Source organism: Delphinapterus leucas, chromosome 17 (assembly GCF_059928025.1).
Source record: "Delphinapterus leucas isolate spDelLeu-1000000601 "Yukka" chromosome 17, BTC_Dleu_Yukka2, whole genome shotgun sequence".
NCBI classification, from domain to species: domain Eukaryota; kingdom Metazoa; phylum Chordata; class Mammalia; order Artiodactyla; family Monodontidae; genus Delphinapterus; species Delphinapterus leucas.
In genome coordinates, this window is record NC_143145.1 from 85,654,350 (window position 1) to 85,676,251 (window position 21,902).

Consider the following 21,902-nt stretch of genomic DNA (forward strand, 5'->3'; position numbering starts at 1 on the left):
GAAGTGGATTTGGAAGATAAAATTCAGGAACTCTCATGGAGAGTAGAGTAAGGTTACAAATCAGAAAATGGAGAAGTGATGAGGAAACTTGGAATCTATCTACAAGGTCCAGCTCCATGGCCTCCGCGCCTGACAGAGGACGAGCCAAGTAGAGGCTTCATGGATAACGTTTCAGGAATGACCATTCTGAGTTCCAGATGGAAAAGGCCGTCGAATGTCCAGTGCATTGTATGGAAACAGCTCCACACGGAGCAGACTTCTTGAAAATTTGAAACCTTGGGGGTTCCCCAGGAGAGAAGATCCTGAAAAGTTTCTACAAGAGAAAAAACCCAAAGGTCTTTCAAAAGGATCAGGAACCTGGATGACGGTTGTCTTTGCAACAGCAGAGTGCAGCCTGGGAGACAGTGAGCCAGATTTCGTGCACAGTTTCGGAAAGAGTACTTCTCACCTGAGTGGGAAGGATTAGCGATTATGAGTGAGAGCCGAGTGCAGGTGTTTCAGGTGCGCCAGGTCCCCATGGGGGTCTGTGTCCTATGCTCCTCTTGCTGGGAAGCTGCCGGGGGAAGTTCTCCACCGAGATGGAGCAGAAGCCGGGAAAAAGGAGGGCGTGGGGTCCGGGAAGTTTGCTGACGAGTCTCCCGGGGGCGGGGGGTGGTGACCTCCACTCAAGACCCGGACCGGTGTCCCTGACCCTCCCGAGGTGGCGCCCCAGAGATGGCTCACAGCCTCCCTGATGCGTTTGCACGTCTAGAGGAGACGTAGTGAATTTGGGAGAGTTTGATGACAACAGTGACAGTCACGATGAGAACAGCTAAGGGGTGGGGGGGCTGGGGCGCTGTCCCTCTGCCAGGCGAACGTCCACGTACAGCTGTCTGTACAGTCGGCCCTCGTGTCCACGGATCCCCCTCTTGCAGACCGCGCGGCGCTGTAGTGCGCGTTTCCACGTTAAGTGCACCCACGCAGTTCAAACCCGAGTTGTTCAAGCGCCAAGTACTCACTTCAGGGAGATCAAAATGTTATGTGAGGAAGGAAGTGTGTGCTGGTACTCAGCTCGGATCATCTGTGAGCGGAGCTGCCTGTCACAACAGCAGGAATATTGAATTAACCTAACCGAATTTAGGAGATCACTGTTGGGAAGGCAGTAGGACAGGAGATGTGCATGTACCTCCCTGTGCCCTTGCGTGCCCGTGTCCATGTGTCCCTGTGTGCGTGTGCATGTGTGTGTTTCACTGTGCGTTTCCGTGTGTGTGTGTGTGTGTGTGTGCTGTTTCTAAGCGTGTGTGTGTCCCTCTGTGTGTGTCCCTGTGTGCATGCCTGTGTGTGTGTGCATGTATGAGTGCATCTGGTGGTGATGGTGACCAGAGAGAGCTGATTTCCCCTGCCATGGAGAATGGCCCCGACCAAGAAAACAACAGATAGCAGTTTAAGCATTATTTCATAAAGGGGACCACTGTGTGCCTTTGTGGGAAAATTTACATGTTAAAGTGCTGTGTTCAGATATGAGGAGTTGTGAAGTAAACAGCTGTTCTAGGAATAGCATCTTCATTTTCCAAGAATAGCTTTGAAAAATGACAATAAATTCTGTTGCGTGTCTGTCAGCCTTGATGGTAAGAGTTTTTCTTGCTTCACCCCGCGCTGTCTCAGGTGAGCGCCATTCTGAATGGTCTGTTGGATCAGAGCTTCCGGGACCGAGCCAGTCAGAAGCACCAAGGCCTGAAACTGGTGGGTGCCATCCTGCAGAGCTGGAGGAGCTGCGGCCCGTGGTGGGCCAGGGATGCTGCCCCGGACAGCAAAATGGCCGTGCTGACCTTGCTGGCAAAAATTCTGCAGGTATTCTGAGAGACCTTGAAAATGTAGTTGCGTCTGTTGCTTATGTCTTTAAAAATTTGATGGAGGTTTCTTGAAAAGCTCATTGGTTTGACAAATAAAAAATAACTTGGACAATTGCTGATTACTTTATATTTTATACTTTTCCATTATTTTCCATAATTACCTTTTATTCTCATTTTTACTTCTTATTCTTTATCTCCTCAGTGTAGCTTTACATGCATTGTCTTAGCGGATAGTTTAAAATATTTCAGAACAGGAATTGTTGAAATGCTGTTGGCGCCCAAGAACAAACGTATAGGTCATTTCTGAAATTTAAAGAACGGAAAAGTGCATTAAAGGAAATTAGAGGCATAATGTAGAAATGTGTTTTCATTTTCCCTCCTTTAGATTGATTCATCTGTATCTTTTAATACAAATCACAGTGCATTCCCAGAAGTTTTTACAACATATGTTAGTCTACTTGCTGATCCGAATTTGGGTCTACATTTAAAGGTAAGTGGTTGAAAAGATGTTTTTCAGATTATGTTCTCCATTTTTTTTCCTGTTCTGTATTTTTGTGTATTTGTGATATTTTCTGTTTTCTTATTATGGAAAATTTCAGACATATTCAGAAGCAGAGAGACCAGCACAGTGACGCCCGGGTACCCGTCACCAGCTTCTGTGGCCCTCAGTCATCTTTCTGTTAATTAATAACAGAAAATATCTCTCTTACTTTTAGGGTCAAGAACTTAACAGATTTTGTAATTTTAAAGTCCTGTAGTAATTAGATTTTACACTCCAGTAAAGTGTGGCCTTCATGAAAACCATCTTTGTAGTGGAACATGAGGGTATTTCTTTGGAATTTTCTGCTGTATGTGATTAGTCAGGTTTCACATTTCTCAACACGAGGAGGTCTGGGAACTGACCTGCTACCCAAGGGAGGAAGGAAGCACACCGAGTGCTCTGAAGCCCTGAGTTCCGCAGTCGCCCCATAGGGTATTCACGATAGTCTTTCCTCACAGAACTCAGGCAGCGCGCTTCTAGTAGAGGCTGCGTTTGCAGAGGAGATCCACACGCAGAGTCAGGCTGCCCTGTCCTGTGCTCACACGGGACAGCCCTGGCTCAGCCCGCGAGCCCGAGAGTGGAAGCCGAGGGCCGGGACGCGTCTTGCTGGTGGGTTTGATGCTGCCGAGGAGGTGTCCTGAAGTGGGCACGGAGTCCACACGTGTGGTGCTTTCTTGGCGCAGTCTTTAGAAAGCAGTCGTTGCACTCGTTGTGCAGAATCCCTAAGCCAGTCTCATGTTGCACTCGCTCTGCAGGGCCAGGCTGTGATTCTGCTCCCATTCTTCACCAGTCTCACTGGAGGCCATCTGCAGGAGCTGAAGCACGTTCTCGGGAAGCTCATTGTTTCTAATTTCCCTATGAAGTCTGAAGAGTTTCCCCCGGGGACTCTGCGGTACAATAACTACGCGGACTGTATGAAAAAGGTTAGTTTTTAGTAGTTGCAACTAAAATTAAGCACTGCTTGTTTCCTGTTAACATTTCTTGGTGAAAAGAAGTTAGTGAAATATTCAGAGTCAGAGAGTGTTCTAACTCGAAGGATTCATTTTAACTCATTTTGAAAGCTTGTCTGTGGGGGCCGATGTGTACCTGAATCCTTGGGGGCTAATTTTTCTCCCATTTAAAATTTGTGAAATATTTTATGTGTAATGTATAAGCTTTGAAGAATAATACTGAAGAGAGCTAAGAAATAGAATATCACCTATATGGTGCAGTTTCTGAAGTTTAGTTGACTAGTGGTCATTTGAGAAATATCTAGTGGGTATCACTTAGTTAATATACAGCGTAAGTTCCCGAAACACCGGGGGGCTTAGCCAAGAAGCTAGGTTCTCTCCCTCCTGTACAGTTCTAGATCCTCTACAGGGACCCCGTCTCCTTTACCTTCTTCTTGTCTGTCGTCCCCCACACGTAGCATCTGCCTTGTCCAGGTTGGCTGATCCAGCTCCTGTCTTGTCCCTTCTAGCCAACAGGAGGGAGGAGAGGGCAGGAGAGAGCATCCCTTTCCTTTAAGGGCTTAATCCAGACCTTGCACGTATTAATTCTGCTGATAACCCACTTGCCACATACAAGCAAGTGAGACTGTGAATGTTCTTATTTTGGGCAGCAGTATACTCAGCTAAAACTCAGGGGCCAGCCAGTAGGGAAAACGAGAGAATCACCACTGGAGGGAGGGTAGGCGGTGGTCGCCCATACTCGTGATGGACTGAACCCTGGGCTCAAGAAAAATAAAGATACTGTCTTTGTTTTCAAGGAGCTTATAGTAAAGTAAGGAAGAAACGACGATTAAAACACACTGTAATGAGTGCCGGGGTAGAGATACACATACTCTCCAAGGATGGCTGCGCCAGTGTATCCCGTCCACATGTTTTTATGGTGTGACTTTCCGTCACATGGGGAAAAAAGAGACGTCATACGTTTTGAGCAACGTAGTCTGATTTTTCTCCTGTTGCGTATGGGTTGTCCTTAAGGACTCACTAGTAACAAGAAAATAATGCCGTGGAAGTGATGCTTGTGATTCTAAATCTAGCCTTAAAAGGTTTCCAGCTCATTCCTGGGTCTCTGGTCTGTGGGACCCAGTCACCATCCTGTACAGAAGCCACGCAGCCACACGGAAAGGCTGTTTACAAACCACCCATCCACATGGGTTCTCTCCTCCCTACCCTGATAGGACTTTTTTCTTTCAAACATACAGAGAAGTTGGAAGAATAGTAAACAAGCATCCATATAACCATCTCTTGTATTCAGCAGTTAACTTTTTGTCACATTTGCTTTGTCTCTGTGTGCGTGTGTGTGTGTGTTTTGACTGAAACACTTGCGAGTTAGCTGCAGACATCCTGGTGCTTCACTCCTGAATGTTTCAGCAGCAGTTCCTGAGAGGCAGGCACCACGCTGATACTAGGCCCAAGAAAATTCTCGCTGCTCTCAGACCTTGTGCTGTTTTGTCCATGGTCACGTTTCTCCAGATGTCCCTGTGTTTGGCTGGATTTTTCAAACCAGGATCTAATTAACGATTGGCTCGAATGTCATGTCTCTGGTGTCTTTAAATCCAGGACTGCTTCACCCCCATCCCTTTTATTTCTCTGCGACACTGGGTTTTGGAAGTAGCCCGAGCGCGTCTCTCGGATGCTGTCCTGTTTGTCTGATTGCTCCCTTGAGGTGCGTTTTGGCTTTCCTCACCCTCTGTGTTTCCTCTAAACTGGAAGTTAGGCTTCAAGCTTGGCCGTGAGATTCAGGCTAACCTTTCTGGCAACAACCCCACACCTGGAGGCATGTGTCGTGCACGTCCCCTTGTGAGCGACCTCGCATCTGGTGGCCTGGTTGACGTGGTAACCTCCTCATTTCTCTGTCGAATGCTGTGTTCTTTCTGCACCATCATGCTGGTACCATCTGAGTTTCCTGCTCCCCAGCAATCTGCCAGCAGATGGTTGTCACGTCCACAAAGGTTCTGGGTAGATCTTTAGTACTTTCCCTTAACGTAAATGCAAGTGCAGACAGTCGCGGCACCTTTGAAGAAAGCTTCCAGTCTAAGAAAGATGTAAACCAACAGGAGAAAGGAACTCAGAGGGAGCAGAGGCAACAAGTCGAGATAAGAACGTCGAAGAGACTGTTCAGAGCAGCTTCAGAGAGGAGAGACAGTATATCAAGTGCATGAACTAGAACAAGAAAGCGCTCTTGGAAATTAAATACACAAAAGAAAAATTTAAAAACCTTCACCAAATGGGAGATAAGATTGCAGCTGTCTCCTAGAGAGTAGAGCAAAAGGACATGGAGATGGAAGATGGGAGGTGAGATGAGAACACTGGACCCACAGCCTGGAGTGTGTGTGCTGTGCAGTGAGGGTGGTGTGAAGGGCGCACGCTGCCGCCCCCAGAGGGCCCGGAGCCGAGGAGAGGCCTCGTGGAGGTGAAGAGAGGGCCCCAAACACTGTTGGAGGAAGAATATCTGCAAAACTTTTAGACAATCAAAACTCAAATATTTAACGAACATTGTTATATGCCAGGCATTCCATAGCTGCAAAAATGACATATATTAGCATTTGTTAATCTTTGTGAAATTGTTATAATTTGCTTTCCCTTTTTATTTGAACTGTCAAAAAACAAATCCAATGCAATTATTGTCATCATCATCCTCATTATTATTGGTGTGTGTTTCTTCTCTAGCTTCTGGATGCATTGGAGTTATCGCAGAGTCCCGTGTTGTTGGAGCTGATGACAGAAATTCTTTGTCGGGAGCAACAGCATGTTATGGAAGAGTTATTTCAATCCACTTTCAGGAAGATAGCCAGAAAGTGAGTCATTCCTAGTCTGGGATTCCAGGAACCATATGTGTTTTATTTCTGTGGGAGATTATCATCTCTGTCCTTGAAAACGATGAGTGCATTATTTCAGTAGATGCAGGTAAAGTTTTGACAAAATCCAGTGCTCATTTACTCATCGATGATAAAACTTGCAAAAGATCATCTATGAAAAACCAGTAGCCAACAAAATATTTAATAGTGAAAGGCTGAATTTTCCTCCAAAGTTTGGAACAAGGCGAGGACGTCTGTTCTTTTCTATCCAACATAGTCCTGGAGGTTCTAGCCATTGCAGTCAGGCAAGCAAAAGAAATAAAAGGCAGTCAACTTGGAAAGAAAGAAGTATAACTGTTTCTACTCACAGATGGCACAAGGCAGAGAATCCTAAAGATCTACAAGAAACTGTTCGAACCAATAAACAATCATAGAAAATTTGTTGGATTCAGAATACATAGTATTCTAATGTCAGTGGTAGTTCTGTTTATGAACAGAGAACGTTTGACACTATAATTACAAATGTAATACCATTCATAATAGCACCAAAAAGAATAAAACACTTGGGAATAAACTTAACACAAGAAGCACAGGACTTGTACAGCAAAAATTACAACCTATTGCTGAAGGAAATTAAAAAATTAAAGATCTAAGTAAATGGAGAGATAGTCCATGCTCATGAGTTGGAAGATGCAATATTGTTAACATGGCAGTTCTATTCAAATTGCTAGGTTTAATGCACTCCATATCCAGATTCCAGCAAGCCTCAGTTTTTGGGTACAGGAATTGACTAGCAGTTCCTAATATTTATATGGAAATGCAAAATACCCCTTAACAGCCAAAACAATTTTGAAAAAGAGAGACAAAATGGGAGGATTTTTCACATCCCAGTTCTAAAACTTACTCCAATGCTACAGTTGTCTCTGTGAAAATTAGTTAATATTTTTCAATTTTAGAACTTTTAAAAACAAAACAGAAGTAAATTTCAATCAGTGGCAGTTGTTATTCTTTTTTATGTTCACACCGTTCCCATCTGTGGCAGTGGGAGTCCATGGCGGCCGGCTCCTAGGTTCTTGGGCAGCCTTCCTTAATCTCTGATGTCTTTTACATGTCTTCTGGCTCAGCAGATCACCACAGGCTCACCTTGACCCAGAGTCAAGCTGTTTCTCTAGAGAGCCCCGTGAAACGGCACCTAGAGACCACAGGCTGGGTCCTCGGTGAACTTAGTGCTACAGGGTTATAGCACTACTACTTGTTAGTGCTGTACTGAGGAATAGTTTTGTTTGTTTTAAGGAAAAGAAAAATATCCTGATACTTTCAATCTTAACATTATGGGCTTTTTATTACTTTTATTATTTTTCCCTTACATTGTAGATTTTAATTTTTTTCTGTTCAGTGTTGTTTTTAATAACATTTCACCAGTATTTAATTGCTTTATCCTATAATACACATAAAATATTTTCAAAACTAACACTACCAGTATTACTACTAAGAATAATCATAGCTGGATGAAGTTAACATTTTAAATTTTATTTATAATTTACTTAGAATATATTCTCTGAGGATATACAGTCAAATTTTGTGTTCCAGAATCACTTGAAAGTGTTTTTCATTGTGCAGTTATTATACCAATTCATTAGGTATGCTTTAATTCATTTTCAGAGCTGAGAAATTTTTGTGTTTTTTTTTTGGACTTAATTTTCTTATTGAATATGTAAAATACATAACGTGATTCGAACGTTAGAAGTACGTAATGCGCTACATTCAGGAGCCTTGCTTCCCTCTCCTATCGTCTTCTGCCCTTTCACCTTTTTTTCTACTTCATGTTTTCTACAGATCATGCTAAATCAGCACGTAGAGATCTTCTGCTTTCCTTTTTTTTTTTTTTAAACAGCTGTGTAATTATTCACTGTGTGGAAGTACCAAGTATTTTGAAGCAGCCCCTACTGATGGGCTTTTGGTCAGTCTTTTGCTGATGAGAATAATGGCATAGTGAATAGCCCTGTGCACATGTCATGTTGTATTTTGCCAGTGTAGCTTTGGAGTGGATTTGTAAATGGGAGTGAAAAGGTAAATGCATTTGTGATTTTGCTAGATATCACCACATCCCCTTTTGGAGGCTGTATTATTTGCATTTCTTCCAGCAGTGGATGAAAGTATGTTTCATCACAGTCTTGCCAATAGAGTATATTGTCAAACACTTGGATTTTTTCCAGCGTTAATAGGGGAGAAAGGATTTCTCAGTGTTGCTCTAATTTGTATTTCTTTTATTATGAGTAAAATGGAACATATATTCATATATTTAATGCTCATTTGCATTTATTTTTCAGTAAACCATCTGTTGGCCCATTTATGCTCTTTTTCTTTTCCTCCTCTTTCCTTTAGGTTTCTGTGTAAGGGCTGTGCATCTCCACTGTGCTCAAAGCAGGGTGCTCCTTGAGAGAATTGAAATCTAGGACAGTGTCCAGATGAATATTGCAGAGCCCATGTAGATCTAGTGGTGTCCTGCAACCTCAAATTTTTGTGACTGAATGACGTTCAAATCCAGTATTTTTGCTCTGGGTCATAGCTAACTTCTGAGCATCGAGATTTTAGAACTGGAAAGGATTTTAATGATCATTCAGTCCTAACCTCTTATTTTTATAGGCGGGGAAGCTAACGCTATTCTTAATTAATAGATGTATAGACGGAATCGTATAGGTGATCATTCATATACCGTGTTACCCAGATGAGAAAACAAAGGGCCAGTTGAATTCTCTCTGCCTGGCAAGTAGGAATGGTGGTTCATTACTGAGGAAGAGGCTGGAATTGTCTGATCAGGATTCATGAGTTTCAGGTTCTGGGATACATGATGGTGTCGAGGCTGAGTCTCTTCCAAAGCCTTCCAGAAAGACCATATTGAAAGTAAATGAAAAAAATTCTTTTTCCTAATGCCTAAATAGGCATGAGGATTTCTGGGGATGAGTTAAAATAACATGACCTATGTATAAATGCTTTTTGTATTTCCTGGTTTCTATACATATGATCTTCAAAGTTATTTTTCTGATTCATAGTCAGTGGCGTTCACTTTGCTTGTAATGTAGTAGGCCGTCATGAAATATTTGTTGCAATCCTGAATGTGCATGTAATTTTCTCTTTTTCTTAGGAGTTCATGTGCAACACAGCTAGGGCTTCTGGATAGTGTGTACGGGATGTTCAGGAGGGATGACCTCCTTCCCAGCGTCACCCGCCAAGCGACTGTGGACCGCGTTCTCCTCACTCTGTTGTGGCACTGTGACTTGAGTGCTTTGAGAGACTTCTTTAGCAGCATTGTGGTGGATGCCATTGATGTGTTGAAGTCCAGATTTATAAAGGTATCGTAGTCTGTTATTAAATTGAATGTTAATAAGAGTTGACAGGTCTCCATGGTCAGTGTCGTTAGAAACTGCCATGTGTTCAGTCAGGGGCGTGTGCAGCTCAGGGAGCGTCGCCTCCATGTCCTGGTCTCAGCCTGCAGGCACGTGGTGTGTGCGTTAGTTTCCTCAGGTTGCTGTCACAGGGGACCACAGATGTGGCTTAGAGCCACAGGCCTTTATTTTCTCTGGAGAAATAGAAATCAGAACCTGAATAGAAATAGAAATGAGAAAATCTGTATTTTCTCTGGAGACCAGAAATCAGTAACCGTTTCCTGGGGCTGCACTTGCTCCGGAGGCTCTGGGGAGGAGACTGCTCGCCCTGCCAACAGCCTCCAGAGGCAGCAGCACCCCTCGGCTCGTGGCCACGGTGCCCCTTCCCGTGCTTCTCAGGTCACTTGGCTTCGTCGTCCTCCTCTTCTGTTTTAAACACTCCGCCATTTTTCTTCTTTTATTGAAGTGTAGTTGACTTACAGTGTTGTGTTAGTTTCAGGAGCACACCAAAGTGATTCAGTTATACATGTACACGTGTCTGTTCTTTTTCAAATTCTTTTCCATTATGGTTTATTACAAGGTACTGAATGTTTCCTGTGCTATACAGTAGGTCCTTGTTGTTTATCTGTTGTATGTGTAGTGGTTTGTATCTGCTAATCCCAAACTCCCAATTTATCTGCTCCGCCTCCCCTCCCCCTTGGTAACCACCAGTCTGTTCTCTGTGCCTGTGAGTCTGTTTCTGTTTTGTAACTAAGTTCATTTGTGTCATACTTTAGATTCCACATATAAGTGATACATATGGTGTTTGTCTTTGTCTGACTTCACTTAGTATGATTATGTCTGGGTCCATCCGTGTTGCTGCAAATGGCATTATTTCATTCTTTTCATGACTGAGTAGTATTCCATCGTATCTGTGCACCACAGCTTCAGCTTCTCTATCCACTCCTCTGTCGATGGACATTTAGGTGCTTCCAGCTTCCGCAGTTCTGTCTAATCTCTCTCTGCCTCCTGCCTGTAAATATGATTGCATTTCGGGCCCACTTGGATAATCTTCTCAGGGTCCTTTGCTTCATTTCACCTGTCTCATCCCTTCTGTTGTACAAGGTAACAGTCACAGGTCTGAGGCATTGGAATGTGGGTATCTTTTTGGGGCTGTTATTCAGCCTGACACAGTCTAAACCCATTACAACATCAACTTTTAAGTCCAAAACCTCATCTAAATATTATTAGCACAAGTCCCAAATCTCATCATCTAAATCATATAAACCAGATATGGGTAGGTTTTGGGTGTGATCCATCTTGGGGCCAAACTCTCTCCATTTTTGGACCTGTGAAACTAGAAAACAGATTATTTGCTTCCAGAACACAGTGGTGGGACAGGTATAGGATGATAATTATAGACATTCCTGTTCCAAATAGGAGAAAATGGAAGGAAGGAGTCTGTTTTCCAAAGCAAGTTTAAAATCCAGCTGGGCAAATCCATTAGGTTTCAAGACCTGGGAATAATGCCCTGTGGCCTGGTGCTCTGCCTTCTGGGCAGAGACTCCATCCTTGGAGTCATTCTTCCTTTTTCTTGAAGGTTAGCAGGTGTTTGCAGCTGAGTAGCTTTGTCTGTTTGTTGCCTGTAGAATTTGGGGAGTACAGCATCCTTTTTTCCATTTCATTTTGTCTCTGTCCCTTTCAGTTCATCTGGTGTAACATTCTCAGAAACCTTCTGTCTCTTTCATGCTCATTCTGGAGATTCCCTCTCTGAGATAGGAGAGTCCCTTCCCTGTGCGTGGCTTCTGTGAGGTGGCCGCGCGCAGCCGTGAGCCACAGGCTTCGTTTCTTCAGCCATGCCCTCAGGCTTCTCGCCGAAGCATGCTTTCCCAGCAGCCAGTCTCCTGACGCTAGCGTCTTCTACAGTCTGCACGGGCTGAGAACTTCCCAGGTCATCAAGTTCTGGTTCTTTTTGCTTGACTGTTTTTGTCTCAAGTAATTTCTCACACCTCACATTCTATTATAAGCGGCAAAGGAGAAGCCAGGCAGTACCTCCAGCAAATTTACTTGGAAATCCTCTCAGCTCAGTATTCAAGTGCATAGCCTGCAAGTTCTGCTTTCTGCACAACTTCAGAAGACTGTTCAGCTAAGTTTTCTTGTTAGCCGCCTAACAAGGATCCTCTGTCCTCCAGTTTCCAAAAATCTGGTACTTATTTCCTTTTGAGACCTCACCAGCAACTACTTTAATGTCCATATTTCTAATAAAAATATGTTTATGGTGATGGGCATTCCCTAAGACAACATTGGCTTTCTGTTCACTTCCTTCTGAGTCCTCGCCAGCAGTGCCTTTAATGTCGATATTTCCTAACAGTGGTCTCTACAGGGCAAGCTAGGCCTTTTCTGTCATACATGGCAAAAATTTTTTCTACCTCTACCCTCTGCTCAATTCCAAAGCCACTTAACGTATTTTTTTCATTTGTTGCAGTAGAGCTCCAGCTCTTGGTACCAAAATGTGTATTAGTTTCCTTAACGTGCCGTAATAAATTACCATAAGCTTGGTGGCCTAGAACACAAGTTTATCCTCTCACAGCTTTGGAGGCCAGAAGTCCCAAATGAGTTTCACTGAGGTGAAGTCAGTACTTGCTGCCACACTAAATAGAACACATCAACACTTACATCCACGTTTTAGCTCTTGGGCTACTTTTTGTTGAAGTGGTTTAACATCTTTATTAAAATTATTTTCATTGTAAAGGGCGTTGAGTATTAAATTTCATTTAGTCAGTAAAATACTTTTCATGTTATCTTTTCTTAGCTGAATGAATCTTCCTTTGATACTCAAATCACCAAGAAGATGGGCTACTATAAGCTGCTCGATGTGATGTACTCTCGTCTTCCGAAAGGTGATGTTCACTCCAAGGAATCTAAAATTAATCAGGTGTTCCACGGCTCGCGTGTCCCAGAAGGAAATGAGCTTACAAAGACCCTCATCAAGTAAGGGTTTACTTAATTTCGGATTGTATTTAATTTGTTAATATTTGTGATGCGTATATTTTTACACATGTATATAATGTGAATAAATGTGTAAACGAATTTTTATAGTTTTCCTATGTACAGACTACTTAGATGGACATTAATTCAGCATGTTATTGCGTAACGTTCTATCCTAGACACATCTTCTATGCAGAGTAAAGCTTTTTCTTTTACTGTTTTTTCCCACTGTCTTTTCTCCCTCAATAGCTTGATATGTTTCTAGTGGTATGATTCACAGTAAGGAGGGATTTAGTGTATTTTATTTTTTCTATCATTCAAAATTAAAGGAGTGTCACATACTTCTAAGCAGACGTTTCGTAACGCACAGAGTAGTCAGATCCATTTCCTCTGAAGCCGGCCTTCTGGTGAGGCTCCTCTGAGTGTCGGGCACCGGCGTGCCAGGTCTCTGCAGGCTCACCTTCAGCTCCTCCAACCCTCTCTTCGCATGTCCTCCTCAGTGGATGACGTTGTCACCATGAGCGCCTTGGAGGTCGTGTTATTTTTCCTTCTGAATCTCTTCAACCTCTGCACACACCCTGCCGGCCCCAGAGCTGGTGGATTATGTCCGCGGGGCTCCTGGAACCAGTGGCTCGTGTGGCACTGGGGTTGCTGGTGAAGCGCCTCAGTGGCCTCCTGTGTAATAAGTCTCCCTACCCCGAGGCCTGCCGCTCTCAGCCCCGCTGCCAGAGTGACCGTCCATATGTTACAGGAACCTGATTGTTTTGTTTCCCAGCCTGAAGCCCTTCAGAGGGACCTCGTCCTAGTAGCAGGGGCCGGCAGGCTTCTCCCCTCGAGGGCTGGGCGGTAACTGCTCCGGCTTCCTGGGCCCTGTGGAGCAGCTGGCAGCAGCGTAGATGTGGGATGGCCGTGTTCTGACCGCACCGTGCTCACGTGCGCACCATGCTCACGTGCTCACGGTGGCCGGCCGCACGCAGCCGGCCGGGCGAGACCGGGCTCCTGGGTGTGGCAGCCACCCCTGCCTCCGCCACTGCCACCCCTCCATGCCCTCACAGTGCCCGCATGCTGCTTCCCCAGGGTCAGTTCAGGTCCCGCCTGGTAGAGACCTTCCTGCCCCTCAGGCTGGGCCGCTGCCCACCCGGCTTGTTGCAGCCCCAGTAGGTGTGGGCACCGTGGGGCCGGCTCACCCCCCTGGATGGACTGACACTCGCCCGGCTGCCCGCAGGCTGTGCCACAACGCCTTCACGGAGAACATGGCGGGGGAGGCCCAGCTGCTGGAGCGCAGGCGGCTGTACCACTGTGCCGCCTACAACTGCGCCATCGCCGCCATCCGCTGTGTCTTCACCGAGCTCAAGTTTTACCAGGGCTTCCTGTTCAGTGAGAAGCCGGAGAAGGTAGGCCCCTCCCGACTGCCGACCGGGCTGCCCGGGGTCTGCGCCCCCCGAGCCGCGGTGGGTGTGCTCCTCCAGCCCTGCATGCGGACGCGGAGGGCGGGACCCCGGGGTGGCGTCAGCGCCCGGCATCACCACCTGGCACTCAGGCATCTTCATGTGGGGCTTTGCATTCACAGAACTTGCTCATTTTTGAAAATCTGATAGACCTGAAGCGCTGTTACACGTTTCCCATAGAAGTGGAGGTGAGTGAAATCTTTCGTGGTGTTTCCAGGCTACAAACACTTAGCAAATGCTTATAGAGAAACACACACATTGCGCTCAACAGTAACTGCCCAGTACTCACGTCTGCTGTACACTGTAAACACTGGCAGCTTCTTACAGTTTGACTGGAGATACAACCTCAGGCAAGTACAAAAAGTTGGTCATGACTCGGGTTTTCCCTCAACTTGTAAAGGAGAGAAAATGCCACTGAAAGGAGCTCTTAGGGCACATCCCTGAAGTTGTTTTCTGAAGTTCCTCTGGTCAGTGATGTTGAGATCCACCCCGATACAGGGTTAGGCCCTGGGGGCCCTGGTGGGAGGGTCGGCACATCTCGGGCGCCGGGAGCAGACGTCTTGGGGGGAAGATGCTCTGGCAAAGGAGCCAAGCTCAGGCTCAGTCGAGCTCAGCGGAGGCTAGGGGGCAGCAGCCTTTCATAGCCCGGTGGGCGGGAGGGTGGGCAGAGTGAGCGGGGGCTGGGGGGCGGGCTGGTGTTCTGGCCTCCACCCCTCGTAGTCTGCCTGGTGGCTCACAGGTTCAGGCCAGTGCTTGCTTCCCGCCTTGAGCCCTTTTGGAACAAGACTGGGAAGTTCTTTCTAGGCCTGTGTTCAAAGAACTAAAGACATGAAATAATAAACACACACGTCCGTTAAGCCTTCAGACACTTGACCGTGCATTACTTGTGAACTCCGCCACAGCCGTGAGGTGCTGTGACCTGTTATGACTGTGCAGTCCAGGGAACTGAGGCTTATAAGTGCAGACGGCGGGTCCCCAGGCCTGTGGCTGGAGGGGTGCAGCCCACGCGGGTCCCAGAGCCCGAGGGGGGGCACCAGCTCCCGGCACCCGGCTGGGGTGGGGGGCCTTCCTGAAGGGCGCCCGCCTGTCTTTGTAGGGGGTTTTCAGTGCTTTTAAGTGCGGTTAAAGTTTTTGCTTAAAAGTTAATATTTGTGATTTTTGCCAGATTGCTACTAAAATAGAAAATATGTGACCAAGATTCTAAGAAATCTTAAATTGTCTGTTTTTGCCTAATAGGTTCCTATGGAAAGAAAGAAGAGGTACATTGAAATTAGGAGAGAAGCCAGGGAAGCAGCAAATGGGGACTCAGGTAGGACGTTTTCAAAATGATGACAAAGATTCCAGTAGTTGGTATTTGTTATATAAATAGACAATACTTTAAATACCCCAACGTTGAAACTGAATTTGAAAATTTTTATTTTTAAGTGGCAAATGGAATTGTACTTTGAAAGAAATGCAGTTAGTTAAACTTGAACAGCACAGAAACATCTCTAGGTGGCCAGAGGGGGCTCAGATGTGGTACGCTTTTTTAACAAACGCAAGATTGACCTGCATTTATTTGCTTGTTTTTGGATTATGTTTGTGTGTTACTTAGATACTTTCAGAACCCTGTGTGAAAGTACAGTCCCATGCTGCCCCTCCTCTCCTCCAAACCTCCCATCGGCTCCCACCTCCCCGCTATACCCATGCCTGCTCCCTGCGCCCCAGGGAGTTGCTGTGCTGTTCCCCTAGGTGGACTAATCTCGGCCCCAGAGGCCAGCATGGCCCCTTCCCCTGAAGGAAGTTCTCCTAGCCCCCCTGTTTAGAATCAACTCTCTCTCCCTCCACACGCTCCTGGTTTCAATTTTTTGCTTAATTTTCTTCATAGCTTTTTTTTTCTTCTTGATTTGAGGATAAAATCTGGACCAGTTAAGTTCCTTACATTGAATTAGTTAGTTCTCAGTAGTATCTCTTGCAGCATTTACGTTAGGCTTTATGGGCAGAGTGTACATCATCAGAATTTTCAGTGCAAGAAGTTCTGTTAGCATCACATCCAAAAACCGGATCTAGTTCGACTTCATGCCTTTGTTTGCCACAGAGAGTAACTGCTCAGTGGGGACAGAGTGCAAGGAGGTCCCCCCGGGCTCTTTTTACTTGTGGATCTGGGTGGTAAGTGAGAGCCACAGGTTTGACGAACGCCTTCGGTGCAGGTATCCGGGTATCACTTGAGCGTAGAGAAACCCATTTCTTACTAGTTTGAGTAAATGCAGTTCCTTCTCTTTTTGCTTCAGGCGGACCGTGTTATATGTCTTCCTTGTCGTATCTGGCAGACAGTAGCCTGAGTGAGGAGATGAGTCAGTTCGACTTTTGTACTGGAGTTCAGAGCTACTCGTATGGCTCCCAAGACCCTCAGTCCACCGCCGGCCGTTTCTGGAGACGGGTGATTACTGAACATTGTTGTCTGGGGGGCAAGGGGAGCCTGGGGGCGGCAGGGCGCCGGCCTCTCATCCTGGGGTTCAGCGTCTGACCCCGCCAGCATGCAGGGCGGGTTCACGTTAGCCGGGCTCCTCCCGCGGTCAGGTCAGTGTTTGCATCAGAGCTGCGTGAGGCCCTCCTGAGAGAGCTGACCGTGCTGGCTGACCGTTGTCCGTTCCCCCCTGCCCCCCGCCCCCTGGAGGGGTGTTTGCTGTCAGTGCCCCGGCCTGAGCAGAGCCTCCTCCCTGAAGGGTGGGCTCTGGTGACGGGCAGGGGGTGCACTGGGTCTGACGGCTGCTTTGAGAGGTTGAGCTCAGTCTCTCTTCCGGGGTCCAGCAGCTCACGGGGTCGTCCACAGCTCACGGAGCCGCTTTTCCGGCACAGCACTCCGTTTCTAGCTTGGGCTGACCTCACGCTGGTCATTCTTTCAGAGGGAACCCTCCCCCACCCCACCCCGCCTCCCACCCCCTGCCCCGTCCCAGCTCTGCAGGCAGCCCGCCCCGTGAGCGGCCCCTCGCGTGGCGGTGGCTCTGGCTGCCCACGTGCTGAGTGGGCCCAGGTACGGCCGCCCGTGGCCACGCACTCCTTTCCCACCTCTCCGGGGGGCTTGCTGGGTGCGCCTGTCTCTCTCATCTCCCGTGACCCTGGTTGTGTGTCGGTTACTGTTCGGTGCTGAGTGAGCCTGCTGTCACTAACCCGTGACACCCCGCCTCTCTCTTCTGCCCCAGTTTGTAGACGTTACCCATCGCCTGGGGCCAGACACCACGGGCACGGAGGTTGTGAGAGGACTACGTGTCCAGGGCTGTCCGTCTTGGGAGGAGATGTTCTGGAGTAGTTACTGCCACCAGGGCAGACAGAATGACGGAATTCACTAGGGCCTTTTTTATTCCTTTTTCTGCCCACTCTCCACAAGCATTTAGTAGCCTAGGCCGACCTTTATCCAAACTGTGCTCTCAGCGTTTCTTACGCTGTTCTTTCCTGGAAGCCATCTGTGCTAGGAACCACCCAGATCAGTTGTGTGTGTGTGAAATACACCATACGTGTATGTAAAACCTCAGTTCAGCATCACACTTATAAAATGATTATTCCTGCTCTATTTTCTTAAAAAGGATCAAGAATGTTTTAAAGGTTTTGTTCTATCATTGATTGAAATTTTAGGGCAAATTAAGGAGTTTACAAAGTTTTTCAAAGTACTGAGAAAAATCGGTAAAAATTTATCCTATAATTCTACTTCAGTAGCTCTACTTTCTACATAAAGTGGCAACGAAGAATGATGCAGGCTGCGGCTCTCAAGATGTAGAGGGTCTGGGCCCACCGGGGTGCACACGACTGAACTTGGTCCGAAGCAGCGGTGTCTGCAGTGACACCCTGACCTGAGCGCGAGCCTGGAGGAGAGCCAGTGTGGCCGGGGGCGGGGGGATGGGGTACTTCCCGAGGACACGCGGAGACGTGAGGTCCCCTGCGTGATAGCTCTCCTCGGAGCAGCGCGCTGTGGGCCGCCACCTCACCGGCCTCTCCCTCCCCAGGAGCGTCCAGACCCCGAGGCCCCAGGTGACGTGCTGGAGCTGGAGATGGACGAGCTAAATCGGCACGAGTGCATGGCCCCCATGGCGGCCCTGGTCCGGCACATGCAGAGGCTGCAGGCCACTCAGCCAGAAGAGGTGCCTGGGCTGAGCCGGGGCTGCAGTGTGGGTTCGCAGGCGCGCTGATCTTCCTGGTCTCGCTCACCGCTGCTCGCCCTGTCACGCTGAGAGCGAGCGGTTCACATCGAAGCCTAAACTGGGTTCCGTCTCAGACACGTGATGTCTTGTCACCCGTCTCCTGCCCTGTCATTGTTGTCTCATAGTGTCAAAATACGAAGCTGTTTGGTTCCTCTTCCTTACTGAAGTAATTTTGAGTGTATTATTTCAGGGTTCAGTGCCAAGAAGTCTCCCTCCATGGATGAAATTTCTTCACGACAAACTAGGAGATCCATCAGTATCGTTAAATATCCGTCTCTTCTTAGCCAAGCTTGTTGTCAATACAGAGGAAGTAAGTAATTTAGGATTTCTTTAAAAGTTCTTTGCAATTACATGCATCTACTTAAAAAAAATACCCACAGTGAAGAAAGATGTAAAGGGTCAGAGCATGGCGTTATTCTCTGAATCAGTTCGCCAACTTGTGTTATTTGCGCAGCATCATTCTTCTATCATTTTCTTGTAAAACACGTAAATTAAATTCTTTCGAGTTAGAAGTGACCTGTGTTAGGAAGTATATGTGTTGGCAGTTTTCTTATGGCTGCCAGCCTTCCTGGTTTACAGCAGCAAAGAAGGTGGGGAAAGATTCCCGGTAACTCATATCATTGCTGTGTTTGTCCATTGGAGAGGGGGCTGTGCAAAGGCAGAGGGAGCCGCTGAAGGGGGCTGGGAGGAGGGCCCTCCCAGGCAGCGAACGGCAAGCCCCTCAAGGCCCTCAAGCGGAGAAGAGGCCTGGCCTGGGGCTGCAGCAGGGCCCCTCCCTCAGGGTCACGCTTGATTTCTAGCTGCGGGGCTCAGGCAACAGAAACCACGAGCCCGTTTTCGCTGGAGCCAGAAGCCCAAGGCCAGGGTGTCGGCTGGGTGGTTCCTGCTGAAGCTGTGACTGGGCCTCTCCCAGCCGGGGGCTGCGGGCATCTCTTGGCCTGTGGGTGGTCTTCTCCCTCGGTGTGCACACGTGCCTCATGTGTAAAAGTTTCCCTTTTCATAAAGACACTGTTACTTAGGGTTAAGGCCCACCCTGATGATTTTCTTTTTAACTCGACGATCTTCCAAGACCCCATTTCTAAATAAGGTCACATTTACAGATACGGGGAGTTAGGAGGACCTCGGCATCCTTTTGGGGCTCACAGTTCAGCCCACAGTACTTGGGGTTCACACATGATTTCCAGCTGGTGCTGCTGTAGGTGCTGACTTGATGGCTGGCAGAAGGGAGCCGGTGTCTGGTTTTTGGTTCGATAAGGGGGCTGCTAAGCTGTGCTTACACGTGTGGCATGAGGTGCCTCTGGAATCACTGCAGGTGGCCCGCAGCATCGCACACTCCCAGAGCTCGGGAACAGCGGGGGGCCCATTGTCCTGTGGAACGAAAGATGAGAACTTGTGTTTACAGCTGTTTTTAAAGCTTGAGCCTTAAATTTATCCTTTTCTTACAATTTAATAATATAGGAAAGAAGTTTATATTTTAAATTTATAAATAAGCCAGTAGACATACGTGGAGAGTATAAACTTTTTTTTAACCTACGGAGTACATGATCAGAAACAATTTGCGACCACACAGATTTAAGCTGTGAGAGTAGATGAGAAAACATTTGGAAAAAGAAGGTGGCAGAGGGGAAGAAGGTTGATAGTCTGAGTTACACTTCAGTCTGCAATTTCTGAAATAGATTAAATGGCATTTAGTATATGGAGATGCTTTGGATTTCAGAGATCTTGGGCATGTGTAGTATGTAGCAGAATGACTTCTACAGCATGGGAAGAAGTGAAAAAACAAATTAGCCTCATGCACCTAATTTTTATATTCTCCTTTCTAATTTGCCCTGTGCATTTGCAGCCGGTAAAAGTAGGATCCTCCAGGGCTGCATGTTGCTCAGATGGGGAGAGGTTGGTGTAGAATGCCTTCGTTTTTATTTTTCCGAGCGTAGGTATAGCAGAAGGGTTTTAAGCAAAGAGCAGATCAATAAGAATCCATTTCCTTTGAGCTGTGGTTTCAGGACCCATGAGGAAAGACTTCAGCTGAGAATCTAATCGAATTAAGCAGCATACTTGTTGGCATTTACACCTGTTTTGAATTTAGGTCGAGTCGTAACGTAGAATGATGTTCCTGAACTCACATCTTGGTTACTCAGGGCATTCCTGTGACATGTGACCTTTGAACTCTCACCTAGGTCTTCCGGCCTCACGCGAAGCACTGGATCGGCCCCCTGCTGCAGCTGGTGGTCTCTGAAAACAACGTTGGGGGCGGGATCCACTACATGGTGGTTGAGATCGTGGCCACGGTTCTTTCATGGACGGGAGTAGCAACTCCTGTGGTGAGAGCAGATGCGCCTTTGGTGTCCTCTCCCAGAGCAGCGCTGGACTTGATCCAGGCTCCTGTCCGTCCTCAGTGTTTCCAGCCTGGGTCATGCCCGTCTGCGCTGCTGCTGTCCCAGGCGGCTTCGTTTTACTGCCTCAGTTGTGTCTTGTTCGGTCTGCTTTCGTTAATTCCTCCAGCCTTGCTTTTAGTTTTAAGCTGTCAGGTGTTTGTGCTGTTTTGCTTATTGCTTTAACTTGCTAGGAACTTGGAAACTGATCATTGGTTTATTAAAAGTACGTGTAAAATAAACGTCTGTAGACCCTGAGTGTGAGGTTCGGAAAACGCCTCCTCTGACTGAGGTCATGAGCCTCTGGCATTCGTCTTGCCAGCCTCCCTACTCCCAGAGTGTGACGGTGGCCTGTGATGGCTGAGATTGCTAAGGAAGTGCCCCTGGAGAAGGGCACCAGCCAGTCCTGACGCAGTGTGGGTCTGTGTGCTGGAGCTCTGCCCGCTGGCTTAAAGACATCAGCACTAATAGTGTCCAGAGTCCTCATGGAAAGATGTCCTGGGATGGCCCTAATTAAACATAACATGTGTCCACGGAGCTGTCCCATGTGTTTGTGTCGGGATGTGCCCGTCTCATTTCGCAGCAAACCAAGTCTAACTGAGGCGCCATTGAAAGAGGTTGATTCAGACGTCAGGCGTTCAGCTGGGCTAGGAGTGAGCTGCCAGGTGTCAGGGTAGCTGATTAGAGCGCCAGCCAGGGGGAAAGTCACAGTGAGCCTTTCACCGCTTGTTGCAATAGTCTGAGCAAGAGGCTGAAACCAGAGGAAGCGCGTCTTCCCTCCCCATGACACCCATTCCCTGTACCCCATGGGACAGCCTCCCCGGTCAAGGGTCAGGGGGCCAGCACAGATGTGGGTGTCATCTCATGGTAGAGGGAGCCCCAGCAGAAAGGCTCCAGCAGTTTGGTGGGACCCTGGGGTTGGGAGGAACGCAGTGGGTGGGTGGGGGGCATCTTCCCCATAGGGAGGTCCCAGCAGAGGCCCTCGGAAGGGTACGAGTGTCTGGCGGGGGCAGGGGTGCTGCAGGGCCCTGGTGGCCTCTCCGCCTGCTGGGTGGAGGCCCGCTAGGTAAAGCCTTCGAGTTACAGTCGCACAGGTGGCTTTTAACCACGAAGCAGACTCCTCATTGAATGCCAGCTTTCTTTTATACATCGACTTTCGGGTCAAAAAATGCTTTCCCAGAATGCAGTGCTACGTATTTACATAGAATTTCTATACCTTTTTAGGGGGTCCCCAAAGATGAAGTGTTAGCAAATCGATTGCTTCATTTTCTAATGAAACACGTTTTTCATCAAAAAAGAGCTGTGTTTCGACATAACCTTGAAATTATAAAGACACTTGTTGAGTGCTGGAAGGATTGTTTATCCATCCCTTACAGGTATAAATTTACTAGATTTTG

At 47.3% G+C, this 21,902-nt stretch overlaps 1 protein-coding gene across 5 annotated transcripts in view; it reads left to right on the top strand.

Annotated features, from left to right (window-relative positions):
- The window catches only part of PRKDC (protein kinase, DNA-activated, catalytic subunit), a 165,728-nt gene that overhangs the window by 70,589 nt on the left and 73,237 nt on the right, over window positions 1-21,902 (top strand). For all 5 annotated transcript variants that reach the window (XM_022556817.3, XM_022556820.3, XM_022556821.3 and 2 more), the window contains exons 37-50: window positions 1,645-1,830; window positions 2,218-2,322; window positions 3,129-3,296; window positions 6,030-6,157; window positions 9,303-9,510; window positions 12,335-12,513; window positions 13,736-13,904; window positions 14,081-14,146; window positions 15,195-15,267; window positions 16,229-16,377; window positions 17,939-18,073; window positions 18,324-18,443; window positions 20,311-20,454; window positions 21,730-21,881. In XM_022556817.3, the coding sequence (XP_022412525.1) occupies window positions 1,645-1,830; window positions 2,218-2,322; window positions 3,129-3,296; window positions 6,030-6,157; window positions 9,303-9,510; window positions 12,335-12,513; window positions 13,736-13,904; window positions 14,081-14,146; window positions 15,195-15,267; window positions 16,229-16,377; window positions 17,939-18,073; window positions 18,324-18,443; window positions 20,311-20,454; window positions 21,730-21,881 (1,982 nt within the window). The remainder of the gene's footprint in view (window positions 1-1,644; window positions 1,831-2,217; window positions 2,323-3,128; window positions 3,297-6,029; window positions 6,158-9,302; window positions 9,511-12,334; window positions 12,514-13,735; window positions 13,905-14,080; window positions 14,147-15,194; window positions 15,268-16,228; window positions 16,378-17,938; window positions 18,074-18,323; window positions 18,444-20,310; window positions 20,455-21,729; window positions 21,882-21,902) is intronic.